Genomic DNA, 19,298 nt, shown 5'->3' on the forward strand with positions numbered 1-19,298 from the left:
CCAAATCAGTTTCCACTAGATTTGCCTTCTTTCCAGCTCCAGGTTTGTGTCCCTTTGGCTCTTCTTCTATCCTTTTTATGTTTGGGGGTTAATGTTTCCTTTTATCCAGGTACTTTTATTGCCATGTTTTAAGGGTTTTGGGAGAGAGCAAAAGAAATCATACATTTTTAATCTCCAATTGTTAACTAAATCTCCCTATGGATTTTGCTATGGCTTAAAAAAACCCCAGCTATCCAGAAGCTTTGGTGGTCATGGGAGTAAGTGATTAGAACAATCCTTTTCTATGTTCAAGCTAAGGGATTGTAAGCTATCTTTTATAATTTTCTATAAATGAAATTAACGCCTTTTCTTACTTCTACAATGGACAACTATCAAAAGGAGAAAAATAACTTGCAAGTCCAGATGGAATCATTTATGTCCCTGGATATAGAAGAACTTTGAAAAATAAAGTAAACTTGCAGATTCTATTATAAAAAGGAAATCTGCATATAATTAAAACCATGTTTCTAGAAATCGTTTATGAGGAAGAGGTTTATGTGAGAGGACAGGGGTCCTCTAGAAGGAAACTTCAGTATAACATAATGATTATTCTTGTCATTGGCTATTAGGTACTTTCAGAAGACATGGGATTAAAGTGACTCCCATTTACTCAGTTTGCCAGGGCCGGAAGAGTGCTGTAGAATGCTATCTGAAAACCTCACCTCCGTGGCATTCCAGCTGCACACATCCCTTCTCTCTGAAATAACTATTTTCACGTGAATAGACACAGACATTCTGCCCAACATGGCGTGTCTAACTCATTACTGCAGGATGAGTGATACTGTGTGATTCTGCCCTGGGCTGATAGATGGAATGGATGACTTCTCTAAATTTGCCATATCCCCAAGGAGTTTTTGTATCCTTAGCTTTCACAAATATTAAATCCCAAAGTAATGTTGATGCTGAAGGGAAAGCAAATTATTCCAACCCAGGGAATTTTAATGATATCCGCGGGTTACAACTCTTACTTGCTCAGGGCGTCATGGAATTTTCCTTTATAACATAAAAGACTGATGAATTTTTGGATACACTGATTTGACCTCTCCTCTATGAGCCTGTTCCCCTCTTCCTCAAATCTGTACTACATACCTACATACTAATTTTCCTTAAACATTGTTTTCATTTTATTGCTTATTTACAATTGCCATTGACAATCTCTGAAAGAATTAAGCCTGAATGCATCTGTCTAGCTTTTAAGATCTTTCTTAACCCCAGATGCTAGATAGGTTGGTTTCCTCACTGTCCCAGGTCCTCACCTGCTGCTCCTCTGTAGGGCTCCCTTTACGTAGCATTTCTTTTCATTCAGTTTCACATATTCAACAAGTAGGTACATAAAGTAGAAGGGAATAACACAAAGTTCCCATGTTCTAGAAACTCAAAGTCTAATGGGGGAGCTAAACAAGGAAGGGGCTGAGGTAAGTGGCTATACATAGAGGGCACTATAGGAGTACACGGTAGCAAAGTAGGAGGTATGAAATCCTGGTTTGAGGGCAGTAAAGTCTTCCCAGAGAAAGTCGCATCCGATCCGTGTCCAAGCTGGAAGTTAGCCAGATGAGAGATGAGTAACATAGGGTGAGTGAGGAGACTGATCCCTTCAGAGAGAATATCATCCTGCCATTCAAATCCACCCTAAAGGTCAGTTCATGTCGTATCTCCCCATAAAGCTTTTTCACTGGTATCTTGATTGATGTCATGGTTAAAGGACTGCCTTTCTCTGTCTTCTCTTCACTGGTGAGGTCCTGGGGTTCCTGTCACTTTGGTTTTTGGTGGCCAGCTGATAGGAAGATGTAGTATCAGGAGAGAAGACACAGCTCCTTTAGGTTGGGGCCTAAGTCATGTGCTTTAGTCTGGTTCCTCAGAGACTAAACACTGGGTATTATGGGCACAAACTCAGAGTGATACCTTGTTTTCTGTTTTCTTGTTTGTGTATTTTTTCAGAAACCTCCCAGGGAGGAGTGTCACAGATTTGAGGTGGGATCTGGACGACCCTGGGTGCCTTCGTCAAGTGCCATACAATAGCACCCCCAAACTGGCACTGGACCTGTAACATTTCCCATTATTTCAAGCTATTTTTGAGCTTTGAGCAAGGGTAGCCTGTGGCCCAACACAAAGAACAGTTGTCAATTAAATATTCACAAGACGGTGGTGAGTGCAGAACACAACTTTGTAGGAGCTGACTACAGAAAAAACCGAAAGTGCAGGTGAAGGGGGAAGCAAAGTGCTTTTCCAAGCCTCTTCTCAGGTGGTAAATGGTTGATTCTCAAAAGGAAGAACCCATTTTATTTCCAGAAAGTCTAAACAAAAGAAGCAATAAAACAGTCCTCATTTTCTCATTAGCCACATGAAATCAATTTCATTGTGCTTCAAGACATTCAGTTATCCTCTGCGCAAACCTGAGGAGCTGTGTGAGTTGTTGCTTTTCTAAAGCTAATTGTTAGCACTTTGCCATTTGCAATGGAATCACTCAATGAAGTGAAAATAGAAAGTTCACAGTGCGAAAAATGCTTCTCAGATCCACGGAAGAGTCCATCCCTGTGTTCATCAGCTGCACGGGCTCATTAGATTCTGGAATTATAGGCTTTTTTGTTAGAATCTGGTGGTGCTCATTCATTTTGACATTGTAAACACATGGTGGAAAATTCCAGTGTTTTTTGGAGATGTCCTAATAATTATGTATCCATTAATTTGTTTAGAAAAATTGGTCCTGCAGAGTAGTCTATTATCAGCCTGTTCAAAAAACTTACTGTGTGGTTCTCTCTAATTTAAAATGCAAAAGTTAGATAAAGCACATCCATAAGTTGAAAGTAACACATCTGCCAAAACATGTTGTAGGAGCAAGAGTTTTGCCAAACCCTTCTCTAACTTGCGAAGTATAAACAATGACAACTCAAGAACATACCAACTGTTCCCCTGGAATTACCTTGATGTCTGCTGTACTCATTCTTTTAGCATTACCAAAGGAATTTAGGTTTCTCTTTAGCATTGCTACCTTTATTTTTATATCTATTACAATATCACCACTTATCTTCTCAGTGATAAGTATTGGTGGCATTGAATTTTGAAATCTTTCTCGTCATTCACGTTTCTCCATTTCCTGAAATAATTAGGCTTACTGAATTCTCAACTGTCCTCATTTTTGTCCAGGTTCACTCAGTCTGTAATCTTTCCTGTCATCTCCATATTTTCAAATTATACCCATTTGCTCAAATGTCCCAGAGGAACTCCATGAAATTGACTGTCATCCCTCTACCCATGCTTAATCTTTTACTCTTCTGAAACCCACTGGCAATTTATTTCCCCTTGTGTATGGCATTTACCACTTTGTCCCTTGCAGTATAATTTTAGTGCTCATGTCTTATTTACGTCATAGACTTAGGCCTCCGTAAGGATTGGCATTATGTTAAATGTATCTTCATATCATCCACAGTGTCCTTTACATCTTGTCCCTCTACTAAACCCTCAATTAAAATTCATTGACTAAATGATGGACAGTATAAGAAAAAATAGAATGGTCTTTTTAGAGGCAAATGATAAGGCAGGCACCCAGCAGAGGTCCCAACCATTCTTTTTAAATCTATCAATTCTCATTTTTAGTTTTCGCTAGTATAAGTACGATGCCTCTCAACTGGTTTTTCATGAACACAGTCAATAAAGAGAGAGGATATGAAAACTTTTAAGTTGCCTTTCTTGACGGGTTTGCTCCTCAGTAGTTTCCATGGCACATTCCAGGGAATTCTGGAGAGACTGCAGCTGATTCAAGGTCTCCTTCAACAAAAATCGAGTTACAAATTGTTCCAAATTGGAGGCTTCTTGGTAGTCCTAAGGGTGACGAAAGAAATGCAATTAGAAGTATGGCAGAAGAAAACACCCGGAAACGTTTTTTCTTCCATGTACCCACCAATCTCAGGTTGGTCCTAGAGAGAGTTGAGAAAGGAGGAAAGAAGTGTTGGGCCCTGGATGCTACAGCAGAGCTCCATCCACCCACCAGAAGTTGAATAAAAAAGCCGCAGGAATGACTGGAATGTCTCACCTCCCACTGCACCTGCCTCAGAATTAGAGAAAAGGACAAAACCCAGCAGAATTATAGAATAGACATGAATTAAACAGGTTGGAATGTGACTAACTCTGGATTTGCTTTGTGTTTCATTTAAATGATGACCATGCCATCATGTATTTTCTCTGTTACCAACAAAACGCAGTCACGTTTCAGCAATTGGCTTAATTCTCTCTTGATGTATTTATCATGCCTGATCTGTATTAGTCTGAAGCCAAAGGAAATTTGTGCAGTTATTTTAAAATGAAGAAAATGTTAGGCCTGGAATATTGAAACAGTTTACTAAATCTGCTTGCTTTTCTCCCTCAGCAACTTTACCTGAAGCTCATTTGCAACTAACTTCTAGAACAACATGTCAAAGCAGCATTCATTCAAACAGCTCCAGGTCTACATGGAGATCACTGCAGATGTCATAACCATACTTAATAATGTGTTGGTTATGAAGGTACAAAACGGGACCTTTGCTTAATTAAGGTAGATGGGTGAGCCGTGGATGATTTCACCTGCTGCTCTTGTTTTCTAAAGCCTCAGGGAGAACCTAGAAAGAAAATCAGGTTGGCGTGAAATAAAGTGGTGTCAGAGCTACTCTTTCAGGTCATGGGACCAGACAGCAAAATCTGATTTTCTAGGGTCTTGGGTGAGAATAGTATATTCAAGTTCAGCCAAGGAAAGGATTTGTCTGGCTCTGTCCCTAAACAGAATGATTTTTTCGTGGTTGAAAACAGAAAACTAAAAAGGAATTACGGTGACAAGATAATGACATGAATCACGACGTGTTGGGGAATCTGAGGGCATAGTTGTAAACCCACACTGCAGTTATTTAACCTGGCTGATTCTCAGCCTTCTCACTTATAGCTCAAACTAAGTAACTCTGGCATACATTCTGACTCAAAAATATTCTGTGCTTCTGTCGACTCCAAATTAGGAAATATCGGACTGTGGCCTCCTGATATAAATTACTTTGGAAGTTTTTCTATTAGAAGAACAATCTAATGTCATGGAAAACTTCGTTTCTTTTCTAATCTGAAACAGTAAAAGGTTTTAATCATCGGTCTCTTTTTAAGCACATTCTGTGCAGGTGAACAACAGGAAATTTCCTTATTTATCGTATCTAATAGTCTAAAAATTAAACCCTATTTTTATTTAAATCCCACTTGAGAAACTAACCATCAAATAAAATAATAATAATAATTAGAATTTTTGGTGAGTAAAATCAAGCTAAAACATATAGAGAATACTTAATTTGATCTCATAGCTTGCTATTTATTGGCAATAAAACTTCAAAAATATTATCTCTCATTGTGTTTTTGAAAATAGAGGAAAGTTTTCTCTTGAGATGGAAAGAAAATGTGGTGATAAGAAAAAAAAGTGTGTTTGATTCTTTCCCCAGTTATTTCCATTTTGCCAAAGCATATTTTTAAAATAAAATTTATTACAATGAAGACAAAATATAATTGCGTAGTCAGAAATTATTCCAGCTATATTTGCATCTCAGTATACACTATGACTAATCTAAAGCAAATGATAAAAAGTTTTATACCTATTTGTAGACAGCATTGAAAAATGAAGGAAGCATGCATTTACCAAGCAATGAAGCACAGCACCAGCCGTATCCTTTTCTCATTTAAATGTTAAATATTTGTCATGTCAAAACTATAGAAAAGAGATTGGTATTTTTTTTAGTTAGCCAATTTAAACACTCTGGTTGTTGCAATTAGATTTTAGCTTCTTAGACACAAAGGTCATGTCTTATACTTCTGTATTCCCCATGGTGCCCAGAATAGATACTTATTCAATACCTGACTGTTTGCAGACAAACTCGTAACCCTGAGAATTTATTGCATTTGCTATTGTGGTCTTACATATAAAGATTTTGGTAATGTTAAAGTTAGGTAATTAAGGAAAGTTAAAATCAGACAATTGGCTACTCCATCATTGCTTCATCATAGCAAATCAGGAAGTTATTAGGTTGCTCACACTTTTATCTGACTCTGATGAGAGTTTGCTATCCCCACTAGTGACCCTCATATAACACTAAGAAATGTCACAACCCAGCTAGTTGATATATTTGATATAAATGTTGCTGTCTTGGCATTGAGAGAGGTAGGTGGGTACATCAAAGGCTTTGGGGGATGACATTTTTGAGTTAATTATGAAGGTTGGCTGTTATATGCTGCCCTTTGGTGATAAGGAGAAAAAAGAAGTTGTCTTCTAATATCCCTAGGTATCCTTCCAGACTCAGCTGGGGGCACTGTCCTTGTACAGCCATTCCTTCCTTTGAACCACCACTTCCCTTCACAGGATCAGACACACTTCCTTCCTCTCCTGTGTATTCCTGTAACATCTTTTCCCTACCTAGAATATAGAATCTGTCACTTAATATTGTAATTTGTTGTTTACTTGTCTATATCGCCCATTTTAGGCTAGCTAATTTAAGCATAGGGATTATGTCTTATTCATCTCTGCCTCTGGAATGCCCAGAACAAAGCCTGACTCATAGCAGCTTAAAGAGTGCGTGAGGAATAGGGTACCATATGGAGAGGAAGGCACCAGAGGGAGTGTCTACGCTCTGGGAACTGCTCTTGCCGCTGGCCAGTCACCAGCTGCCTCCCCTGCCCCCAGCCCTTGCTGGCTGTAGATGCTGCTGCCCAGCTTGCCCGATCATGTGGGCTTTGCAATAAAGGGAAATACAGCTTTGTTCTTAACAGACTGTTTGTCCTCTTTTTATTTTCTAGACCGTTTGTTAGTCTTCTTCCCTTCCCTTATTCTGGATCCCGGGGTTTGGGACTGCAGACCCAGGTGGCGCAGATCCAATCTTCCTTCCCTTTTCTCAGATACGCAGCAGATGTTCCTTTGGAAGGCAGTGGCAAAAGAAGCAGATGGAAAATTAAATAGATAACAAGCTGGAAAATGTCAAAGCCTAGCCCTTTTTATTCTCAACAAATGTGTTGGTCGTGAAGGTACAAAAAGGGATCTTTGCATTCCTAACTCCCCAGAAGATTGATGTGCTGGCATAAGACACGTGTTCCTTTGAGCAAACCCGTATTTGAGAGACTGGCAGAAAGAACTTTCACTGATCTAATAAAGCAGTAACAAAAAAGAAAAAAAAAGGGACAGATAATACTCAACATCCAAATTCTGCCTCTTTTTTCAAACACAGTTTAGCCCCTCATGTCTGTCAGAAAAGATATGGGCAAATGAAAGCGAACAGTGTATTTCTCAGCTCCCAATAACGTTCATTCATGTCATTGATAATTGTCAGTTACATGAATCATTAAGTAGAAGTTGTTAACAAACTAGCATTACTGCTTCCATTTTTTTTGCCTTTGGAAAGCCAAAATGTAAACATTTCAATACTATATTACCTTTTGTGGCACTGGGGCAGGGCTAGCATTCATTTAAGTAAAAATACTAGCACTAGAAGCATAGTGCTTTGAAAATCAGGGTTCTTAGGGGACTGTCTGCACATCTTAATTGTCAGGTCATTTTCAGGAAGCAAGCTCTGCCCAACTGGTTGATGGAAGAGAGAAGTTATTAGCTATTACCCCACTATGAATGATCTGAGTTAATTGGGAAAATCGGAGCATCAGACTTCCCTGTTTGTATTAGCCCTTTTTGAAAATCAGTCAAATCAATGACACCTAGTCTCAGTGAATTCTTGTTTATAAGGTCAGAAATAATTGCATTTAGCAGGGGGTGTGCTGCCGACTGTCTTTGGGTCTAAATCCTTGCAACTCTCACTATGCTCATTTGAGACATCTGTACCAGCTTCTATAACAAGGAAAAAAAAATATCACTTTACAAAGATAGGGTTGTCTTTTTCTCTTTTTCTACTCTTCCCCAAACTATTACCTTTAAAAATACTAACTGGCTTACACACATTATCTGTGCCCTACTTCTTTTAAATATTCTTGGGCTTTCATTTTTAAATGGTACATATATTTTTTTCTATACTGGGAGAACATTATATCAAATTTAAGTCTTGAAAAATAAATAATAAAGAACTGGTTCTTAATTATCTTAAAAATGGACTGAGGTGAGTCTTAGATACGTCTTTGGAAATCTCAGATGGCAAAACAAGAGAACAAAATAATTTCAGACTACAGCATCACAAGGATTAAAGGATTGATAGATTCTCAGGTTAGTGAAAGAGGAGACAGATTATAATTTTGGAATAAAATATTATTCAACAACCAATAAATTGAAATAATTTCAAAGCCTCATCTTAGGCAGATATTCTGTAGTTTGAAATCAGAAAATACTTTGATGAGTTATATTATTTAAGATCTTTATATTGATGAACTACATTATACAGGGCTCATTCTAGAGTTGTCAAGGACTCACTTTGTGTAGGCTTCTTTCTTCTGGCTCCTTCTATCAGTCTGTCTCGTATCAGGAGACCCTACCAAGAACATATGATCCCTTGGATGTCTTTTCCTAAATAACAGTCCCATTCTGATAAGAAATAATCCTCTTCAAACAAGTGGAATTTTAGTAAAATGCACATGAGTATGAGGATGGGGACATCCACAGAGCCAGCCCAAATGTGGAGATAAATAGCTAACAGATGAGGACCCAGATCACATTCCCAGGCATCTAGTCACCTAGTGCGGTGGTTAAGAATCTGGGCCCGAAGATGTTACACTTAAGTTCTGATCTGGGCTGGGGGTGGTGGCTCACGCCTGTAATCCTAGTGCTTTGAGAGGTTGCCAAGGTGGGAGGATTGCTTGAGGCTAAGAATTCAAGACCAGCCTGAGCAACAGAGTGAGACTCCATCTCTATAAAAAAATAGAAAAATTAGCTGGGCATGGTGGTAAGTGCCTGTACCCCCAGATACTTGGGAGGCTGAGGCAGGAGTATCACATGAGCCCAGGTGTTTGAGGCTGCAGTGAGCTATGATGATGCCACGGCACTCCAGTTTGGGCAACAGAGCAAGACTCTGTAGTAGGAAAAAAAAAATCTGATCTGTATTTGTGCCACTTGATAGCTGTGTGAACTTTGGAAAGTATTCAACCTTTCTAAGTTCCTATTTCCTTAACTGTGGATAAAAATAGTTGTAAGCTTATTGTAAGGAGTAAAATGAAATATAGTATATAAAGCACACAGTAGGGTGTGCTTTTGATCAGTATTCATTATTGCTATTAATCCACTGGAGAAATGACATTATAAAGTATAATGGACAGATCATTGGCTCAAAATTCACAAGACCTGGGTTTGTCTACTGTCATTATAGTTCAGCTCAGAGTTATCGCTAGGATAAATGTATGGTTGGTGTTTGGCATGTAGTAAGCTCTCCACAAATATTAATTTTACTGAGTTCTTTTCACATATAATTTCTACTGCACATCTTCTACCTTGCTTATTAAAAATATATACATTTTATATATGTATTTGTTACCATATTAAAGCCGTGACTGATGGAATTCAGTCCCTGAGGAGTGTCAAGTTCAATACGTAGAGTTCAACTGCAAAATTAATCAGAAGGTTTTTCCATTTTTGTTTCTCATCAAGGGCAGTACATGGGATGCAATTTATAATTCTAAACAGTGTATCCTGCATTGCCCTTTATCTCCTCTGAATTCTGTCAGCCATTTCCTCCTACTGGAGACCTCATTTTCTAGAATCTTCCCAAATTTCTTCCTCAGTCTCTGATTTGAAACCCTCTTTCTTCCTTTCTCTCCCATATCTTTATATGTATATTGACTAAGATTTCTTCCCTTCTCTTCAAGACTATATGAGTCTGGTTTTATTCCTTTAGGCCCATTTCTTGTTCTGTAACACAGAAGTATGGAAACTAGACCAATAATAACAGGAGGATTTGGAGAGGGTAACATATTGGTGGCATAGTTTATGAAACCCCTGGAATCTTCACATAAAAACAGACAGAACAACTAGATAAAAGCAACAACAATAAAAAGTTCCAATACATGACAAATACAATGAAACTAGATGACAAGGTATTATCATCAACCTCCAAATTACAAGTGGATAAGAGTAAAACCACTGACAGACACAAGAGCCACACCGCATGGTGTCACTGGATGTGTAGGCAGAAACAAAAGGAAGCAAGGAATTATGAGACAAACCTGAGAACAAGAGAACTCCAAAGAAGCCAACATTCACTAGAATAACAATGGCTAACTTGAGAACAGCAGCTAAAACTGGGAAGCATTTTATCTAAAAGTGGGTAAGTACAAAAATGAGAGAGCGAGCACAAAAATCCTAGAAAGGCCTAAAGGGGCCGGAACCATGAACTCTTGAAATTAATCATGCTGAATGCTACATCAGGAGGGACCTACACTGAGGAGAATTTGCTGGCAGTAGAGTCAAAATTGAGAAGAACAGGGTCACAGAGACAAAGAAAAGAAGATTCAGATAAAAAGTAGAGGAGAAGAACAAAGCCTGGAACTCTCAGAAGAAAAGTCACCATAGTTTTCCATACTGTAAGACAACCACCTAAGAGGACACTTTGTGAAGTTAGAAAAACAATTCCGAACACAGCCTCTTTTGAAAACTCATGAAAAAAAATTTTTTTAAAGCAACAAAAATTATTAAAGTTAACTATTATCCAATATTATAAGAAAAAGGAAAATAAGAAGCAGAACAACATCCCTGCAGACAGTGAAAACATACCAGAAAGCAGCCCACAAAACAGATCAAAGTATAACCAAGTATTTAAAACTGACCTAGAAGACATTAAGAAAAAAATTCAAGAAATAAAAAAAAATACATTAGTTGGACTAACTCAGAAATGAGGTAATGAAATTCAGAAAAGAATTAGAAATAGAAGAAAAATATGTCAAAAATTAAGTCCAAATTAGAAGGAACACAAGAACAAATAATCATAACACATAGCACCTTAATAAGAGAAGATGAAAGGAGAAAAAGTTTAAAAATCAAAAATAATAAAGAAAAGAAAGAAAAGCAATTTGAGAGGAAGTGACAAATATTGAAGATAGACAAAGGATGTACAACATAGTAATAACAGAATTTCTAAAGAGGAAGAGTAGAAACTAACAAAGGAACAGAACACTAGAATCTATTATTTGAGAATGCTTTTCTAACATAAAAAGGCTATTAAATGTTAAAAGCATAGACATATATGAGAATGTCAACTCAGAACAAACCCATGAAGGCATATTTTAATAAAATTACTGGATTTTAAAAGACAAAGCAATTCTTAGTACACTAAGACATATAGAACAAATGACTTATGGTAAAAAATAAAATAAAACAAAAACTAGGTTATTATAGGACTTTCCAAAAGCAATACTTTATGCCAAAAGAAAGTGTAGTTACATATTTAGGATATTTAAAATAAGAAAATGGATTTTATATCAGGAAAAATCAACCGTTAGGCATAAAGGGCCCCCCAAAATTGTCAATACGCAAGAAGTCGGGTACCATTGTTCCCATGAGCCCTACTCAGGAATCTATTAGACAATGAGCTGCAGACAACCAGAACAACCAGATACTTCAACATACAGACTGATGGTCTAGGCCAGGTACTGACAAACATTTTCTCTAGTGACCCAGATAGTAAATATTTTAGGCTTTGTGAACAAGCGGTCACATGAAAGCAGCCATAGATATTTTTTAAATGAATAAGTCCGACTGTGTTTATGGACCATAAAAAATAGACGGTTGGCAGAATTTGGCCAATGGTTGGAGTTTGCTGACCCCTTATCTAGTCATTGAGCATCAAAGGCTGCCAACATCAAAAAAGAGAGAGACAACCAGATAGCACGTGATTCCTGATGAGAGAACACACTATCAGGTATAGTCTTGTTAAATAAGCCTCTGGTTTCAGCTGGCAATTTGCAGTGAAAACTGAGTTCAGAAGAACATGCTTAATTGTATAACGAGTAGGCAGCAACCAGCAAAGTCTAAACCATGAACACCTCTCTGGGTTCTACAACAGATAAATTGTAAAAATAAATAAAAATATTATGGAATAACCTGTAAATTAAAAAGATATATAACAGACATAAAATGGGCACAACTAAATTATAGTTTCTAGGGATGAACATCTGTGTAATAAAACCATAATAAAATGCAAGAAAGTGATTACTAGAGGAATCGGTAGTTATTTTCAGAAGAAGGGATAATTGGAACAGAGCACAGCACATGAAAGGGCTTCTGGGGTGACTGATAGTTTTTTTTTATTATTTGGGTAGTGGTTACAACAGTGTTTGCCCTATAATCAAGATCTATATTTGATTTCTGTGGCTTTTCTCTTTTTATTTTATAATAAAAAGGTTAAGAGATATGTAGGAACCAGCCTAGTAGAAATATATGATCCTCATATGTTTGAGAAGCTGTGGAATAGACAGATATGTAAAATACAGGACTCTTTGGCAGGCAATAGGACAAGAAAAGCTGTAAACATTTCCAAATTAGTAATTTTTATCACTTCTTATATACCATCTTCTCAACTGCTAGCCTGCATTTTTGTGGAGTGTCACATAGAACCAAATGTTACATTTTTCAGCGTGAAGAGCACAGAACTATATTCATACATAAATTGGGCTCAATTTATATTTATTGATGTTGATAAAAAGAAGTCACCAAAATTTCTCCCCCATAAATACACTGCTTTCCACCTTATTGCTCACACACTTTTCTTTGAATATCATTTTAGGTTTCATGGAATAAAACAGAGTTGAAATAAATCACACTTCAAGGATAACAGTCACTTGCAACGTGACTCCTCCTGAACAGTGTATGTGTCAGATAGATAGTTCTGTCTTAACCACAGTCCTGTAATACGTAGAGCTAATGGGCCTAAGTTACTGAATTTATCAGTGACAAATACATTTTTCAAAACAGCATATACAATCTCTCTGCTTTCAAAGACAAATTATCCTTGTCTTTTATCTAAACAAATTCTGTGACAGAAGGAGTAATTGGGTATTAAAATAGTATGAGCATTTCCAAACAGCATAGTTTATGGGAAATAGTAGGTAATAAATATGTGAACACTGACACATTTCTGGATTTAATTTGCCTTTGCGGCTCACTTATGAATAGAATATCAAAATATTCCACTAATTTTTTATTCAGGAAAAAAACATCTGGGAATAGATAACTTCCTCAGAATAACAAATAGCTAAAGAATTTTTTTTCAATGGGACTTTATAAAAAACAAAATACTATATTTCATCAAATATAAAATTTTATAAACATTACTTATGAGATATACCATTATTTTGGTATTTTACATAGTGCTAGGAAATAAAAATATTGCCTATTAAATTTTATGCACCATCAATTGAAAGATTTACCCCAATTTCATAGATGTTAGAAAGTGAGAAATTATGTATCTTTGAATTGCTGAAATGTGATGTGTTATTTGTTACATTTCAATATGGCTCACGACTGACAGCAAAGGGTATAGATGATCTCTTTGTGCCTATAACTTCACTGTGTTCTGTATTCCACATTTGAAAGTCTGGACCAGCACTCACCATTTCTCACACATGTTCAAGAACATAATCAAGCAACGTAAGACGACAGTGGCTGTAGCCTGAAATCAGCCTGGATCAGCCTTTCTTAGCACTGAGTTTGTGTCAAGGTCTCCTGGCTTATTTTAGGGGTTTCTAGATAGGCTTATAAGCTAGTTGAAATCTTAGTGGGCATCCAGAAGAATAAGTCAAGAGTTCATGGTGGACTTGTAGAAGACTGAAACAGGACCCACAGCTTTCACCTCTCACAAAAATCAAATCACGGTGGATAACAGACTTAAACCTTAGGCGTGATACAATCAGAATTCTAGAACAAAATGTAGGAAAGACTCTTACAGACATTGGCCTAGGCAAAGAATTTATGAAGAAGATCCCTAAGGCCATCACAGCAGCAACAAAAATAAATGAATGGGACATGATTAAATTAAAAAGCTTCTGCACAGCCAAAGAAACAGTCCAGAGAATAAACAGACCACCTACAGAATGGGAAAAAATTTTTGCATACTACACATCAGATAAAAGACTGATAACAAGAATCTATTTAGAACTCAGGAAAATCAGCAAGAAAAAATCAAGCAACCCTATCAAAAAGTGGGCAAATGACATGAATAGAAACTTCTCGAACGAAGATATAAGAATGGCTAACAAACATATGAAAAAATGCTCAACATCCCTAATCATCAGAGAAATGCAAATCAAAACCACAATGAGATATCACTTAACCCCAGTGAGAATGGTCTTTATCAAAAAAACCCAAAACAACACATGTTGGCGTGGGTGTGGAGAGACAGGAACACTAATACACTGCTGGTGGGACTGCAAACTAGTGCAACCCCTGTGGAAAGCATTATGGAGGTATCTTAAACAGATTCAAGTAGACCTGCCATTTGACCCAGCAATCCCATTACTGGGCATATACCCAAAGGAAAAAAGGTCATTCTGTAACAAAGACACATGTACCCGAATGTTTATAGCAGCACAATTCACAATAGCAAAGATGTGGAAACAACCCAAATGCCCATCAATACTTGATTGGATTAGTAAGCTGTGGTATATGTATACCATGGAATATTACTCAGCTATAAGGAATGATGAAGATACAACATCTCTATGGTTCTCCTGGAGAGAGGTGGAACCCATTATATTAAGTGAAGTATCCCAAGAATGGAAAAACAAGCATCACATGTACTCACCAGAAAATTGGTTTCCCTGATCATCACCTAAATACACATCTGGGAACGACACCAATCGGATATCAGACTGAGGTGGGGGGTAGGGGGGGATGGGGGTATGCCTACACAATGAGTGCATTGCGCACCGTTTGGGGAATGGTAACGCTTGAAGGTGCTGACTCGGGAAGGGGGGGTGGGGGGGAGGGACATATACCTACATGATGGGTGCAACGCGCACTACCTGGGGAACGGACACGCCTGGAGCTCTGACTTGGGGGGAAAGGCGGTACATGGGCAACGTATGTAACCTGCGATTCTGTATCCCCCATAACAATAAGATGGAAATAAATAAATAAATAAATAAAAATAAAAATAGAAAAACAAAAAAAAAAAAAAAAAGAGTTCATGGTGGAAGGGATTCTATGGTATTAGCTAGTTAAAACAATGCAGCCTGCTAACACACACACACACACACACACACACACACCCTCACTGAGTAGATTACAAGACCTCCAATTTTTGTGATTACAAATATATGGGGAACATATGTGAGGGAAAGTGAATTATAAAAATCTACCTGCATCCTCCTTTCTATAAAAGTGCTTCTAGATACAAGCTACTTAAAATTGGTTATGAGGCCGGGTATGGTGGCTCACACCTGTAATCCCAGCACTTTGGGAGGCCAAGGTGGGAGGATTTCTTGAGGCCAGGAGTTTAAGACCAGCTTGGACAATATAGCAAGACCTACAAAAAACATAAGAAAAATTAACCAGGCACAATTGTGCACACCCGTAGTCGCAGCTACTCTAGAGGCAGGAGGATGGCTTGAGTCCAGGAGTTTGAGGCTGCAGTGAGCTGTGTACCACTGCACTCCAGCTTAGGTGACAGAGACCTTGTCTCTAAAAAATAAACAAAAATTAAAAATAAATAGATAAATAAAATAAAAAATAAATAAAAATAAAATTGGTCTTGAATATCTCATTTGTGAACTGATATATTGGAAGGTAATATTTACATTAAATAAAATTCCTGGAAGTTCCACTTTTATAATAGGATTAGTTAAGTATCCTAAAGTGTTCCTTCTATAAAATGTACCATAAAAGGTAGATAAAATATGACAAATATTATTTTAAATGCACAGCAGGGCTTCCAAGAAAGTAAGGGAAAACCTAGAGAGTCAAAAATGAACAGAAAATAGAGAAACAGACCAGTAATCTAGCATTGAAGGCCTTGTTCTCCTGCTGGCATTTTCTTTAGCTAGAAAGTTAAAGTTCCAGATTTTAACAACTTCTAGGGGGGACAGGATATGAGTCAGGGTGAGGAGCTGGACTTGGAACACTCAAAAGACCACACTTTCACCACAAAAGAGGGCTAGGAAAAAAACGCCACCCATGAGCAAAGGAAGATGGCAAATGCATTTTTTCAGTCTTAACTCTGGTACAAAAACCCTCCCCTGAAAATTTTATAACCAAAACTCAGTCTACACAAGAGTCTAAAATTCAAATTCCTCTGCATGATCCAGGGAAGCCCCAAACCAAGAGATTAACTCAAAGCCATTCTTTGTTGGCAGTCTCCTGGGGCATCTGCCAGAAACAAAAACATATTCTCTGTAAAGAAACACATCAAAAACTAGATTTCCCAGAATACCCAATGATGTAATCAGCCAAGTATAAATTCACAGTAGAAAAAATGTCAATCTATCCATAAATCCTTATCACACAAAGAAAAAACAATCATGAAAAAGAGTCAGCAGTAACATGCTGCAAATTTTCAAAGAAATAAAAGTGGTAATTGGAAACATAAGAAAGTGGTAGCGAGAGACATTAGCAAAAGACCAACAGATTTCAAAAGCAGCAATAAAAACTTTAAAAAAAAGAATTAAACACTCAATGGCTATGTTAATTAGCAGTTAAATATTATACAAATAGAGAGTTAGGAAACTATTAATAGAATATAAATCTGAAAGTAAATTGAAGCAGAATAGACAATATGAAATTGAAGTTAAGTGACAGAGAAGAGAATGAGAGTGTTATACTTTATACAAAAGGAGTTCTAAGAGGTGAAGAAAGAGAACAGAAAAGAGGCAATTGCTGAGGATTTTGCAGCATTGAACAAAGGACCTACTCCTCAGATCCAGGAAGCACCGCAGATGCCCAACCTTCTCCTTCAGTCTTCTATGTTTCTTAACCTCTTTTTTATATTCTCTAGATCTTTGTCTCCCTGAGTCACAGTCTGTGTAATATCATTAGTCTTGTCTTCTAGGGTTCACTTATTCTCTTTTCTACTTTAATCCACTGTTAAACTAGTTTTCTGATGTTTTCATTTCAATTATTATATTTTTAAAATTTTTAACAAATCTTTTTGGTATTTTCTCAGATTTGCTTTGCCTATCTTTGCATTATCATGCTCATTTCTCATATTTTTAATCCCACATATATTTATATAAATATATTAACATACTTATTCTTCAGCTGATAATTTCATTGTATAAAGTCTTTTAATGCAGTCTAAAATGTGTTTGTGTTTGGAGAATTTTTTTTTTTTTTTTTTTACTACCAGTTCATATTCCTTGCAAGATTGATCTGTGAAAATAATTTGAGATTTAGATTAAGAGAGGATTTGATTTTGCTTTTGTCCAGTATCTGGGAGGACCATCATCCTGAAATAATTTTAAATTAAATTCATGGCTCAAAGCTTTCCCCATCACCCAGGAAGTTTGAGTTTGGCCTGAAAATTCACATGAAAATTGACTAGTAGTTATAAATTCTCAGGGCAGTCTTCCCCCTCCACCACTCCCTTTGTTTATTTGGTGCTCAGGATCACTGGGGGTAATTTTCTTTGCTGGGAAGAGGGAAGGCTTTGGTTCCAAGTTTATGCAGTAGGCTTGTTATTAGAATACTTACTGTGAGGGGTGTGATAGCTAGGCTTCTACTCTTGCCCTAGTCCTGAAGGCTTGAAAACTAAAATTAAAGTCATTGAATTAAAGCCAGCTTCCTTGCACTACTTATTTCTTTTGAGTTCCTTTTCACTTACATTTTGGTCTCTGAGGAGTCTTTAGTGCTTTACATAGTCTTTACAGGTCTGTGACATATTTACGAATTTTAAAAATACATTTTATCCATCATTTTTAGTTTAGTTCAACAAGAGTATTGTTCAAAGAATCTGTTTCCCCAAACTGCCATAAACAGAAGTTGCTAAGTATTTTCTATGAATTACTTTATTTGAGTCTCACAAATTTGGCATAAAAAAATAAAGTCATCTACCTAAGATCATAGAGCTAATAGGTAAGTTTTGACTTTCTTTATTCATAAGTAATAATTGATCCATAGAAAAAAATTAACAAATAAAACCCAACTTTTTAGAAACTACTTTAAAAATTTGCTGACTTTTATTATATAAAGTTGCTAAAAAGATGACATGTTTTTCTATAAATAAAATATTAAAATTTTTAATTAAAAATAAATAATTTTCACTTTTAAAGTAATGTACTCACTATACATTAGCAAATACAGATGCGAAACATAAAATATTAAAAATACAGTAATTATTCTAAAACTGGATTTTGGCAGTGGTTGTACAATTCTATAAGTTTACAAACATTTATTTAATAGTATATTTAAATTGGCAAATTTTATCGTGGTAAATTATAACCCAATAAAGCTATTAAAATACCCATAATATATTACTTTCAAACAACTAGATGTGCCTCTTTAATCAGCTATTTGCACTTAAAAATACATGCATCTTTCCATACCCATTGTATTCACATATAATTTTTAATAGCCAAACAATATGTTTTATTGTATTCATAATTTATTCATTCAATCCCATATTGTAGGATATTTAGATAACTTCCAAATATCCCATATCATGGGATATTTACATATTTTTATTATAAACAATTATATGATGCATATTCCTTATACACACACTAAATTATTTCCTTAAGTTCTAGAAATGGAATTACTAGGTGGACTGATACATGCAACTGAAAATGTTAGCTACATGTGACTAAATTTGCCCTCCAACAAATAATGCTAATTAAAGTTTCATTATCATATTTGAGTTTTTATCTCCCTGTGTTTTTGAACAATGGACATAATTTTAAACATTTTTATTGATAAAATTATATTTTCCTATCAATTTAATTTATATTTTTTTGACAATTGATAAGCTTGAACATTTATAGAATATAAACTATATAACGTGTGTGTATATATGTACATTATATATATGATTTGTGTGTTATACATAGAGAGAGAGAGTGTGAGCTCTTTTGCATTCCTAAGCACAACATAATTCAATTGACTCTTTTTCTATATATGTAACTCAATGGTGATATGTTTTGTAAAAGAACAATCTGAGGAGTATCAAAAAATAGGCTTTGTGGTTTGCCGGAAAGAGGATGGGCTTTGAAATCATTTGGAGAATGCAGTTTTTTATTTTTCAGAGAAAGAATAATGTAGATAATTCAACTGACTCCTTTTCTATCTATGTGACTCAATAGTGGTATGTTTTGTAGAAGAACAATCTGAGAAATTTCAAAAAGATAAGCTTTGTGGTTTGTCT

At 36.3% G+C, this 19,298-nt stretch overlaps 1 protein-coding gene across 1 annotated transcript in view; it reads right to left on the reverse strand.

Annotated features, from left to right (window-relative positions):
* Positions 1 to 19,298, reverse strand: part of NECAB1 (N-terminal EF-hand calcium binding protein 1) — a 145,998-nt gene that overhangs the window by 33,613 nt on the left and 93,087 nt on the right. Inside the window, exon 6 of the mRNA XM_069466244.1 lies at positions 3,722 to 3,858. Coding sequence (XP_069322345.1) covers positions 3,722 to 3,858 — 137 coding nt within the window. The remainder of the gene's footprint in view (positions 1 to 3,721; positions 3,859 to 19,298) is intronic.

This window comes from Eulemur rufifrons, chromosome 3, assembly GCF_041146395.1.
Source record: "Eulemur rufifrons isolate Redbay chromosome 3, OSU_ERuf_1, whole genome shotgun sequence".
In the NCBI taxonomy this organism is placed as follows: Eukaryota; Metazoa; Chordata; class Mammalia; order Primates; family Lemuridae; genus Eulemur; species Eulemur rufifrons.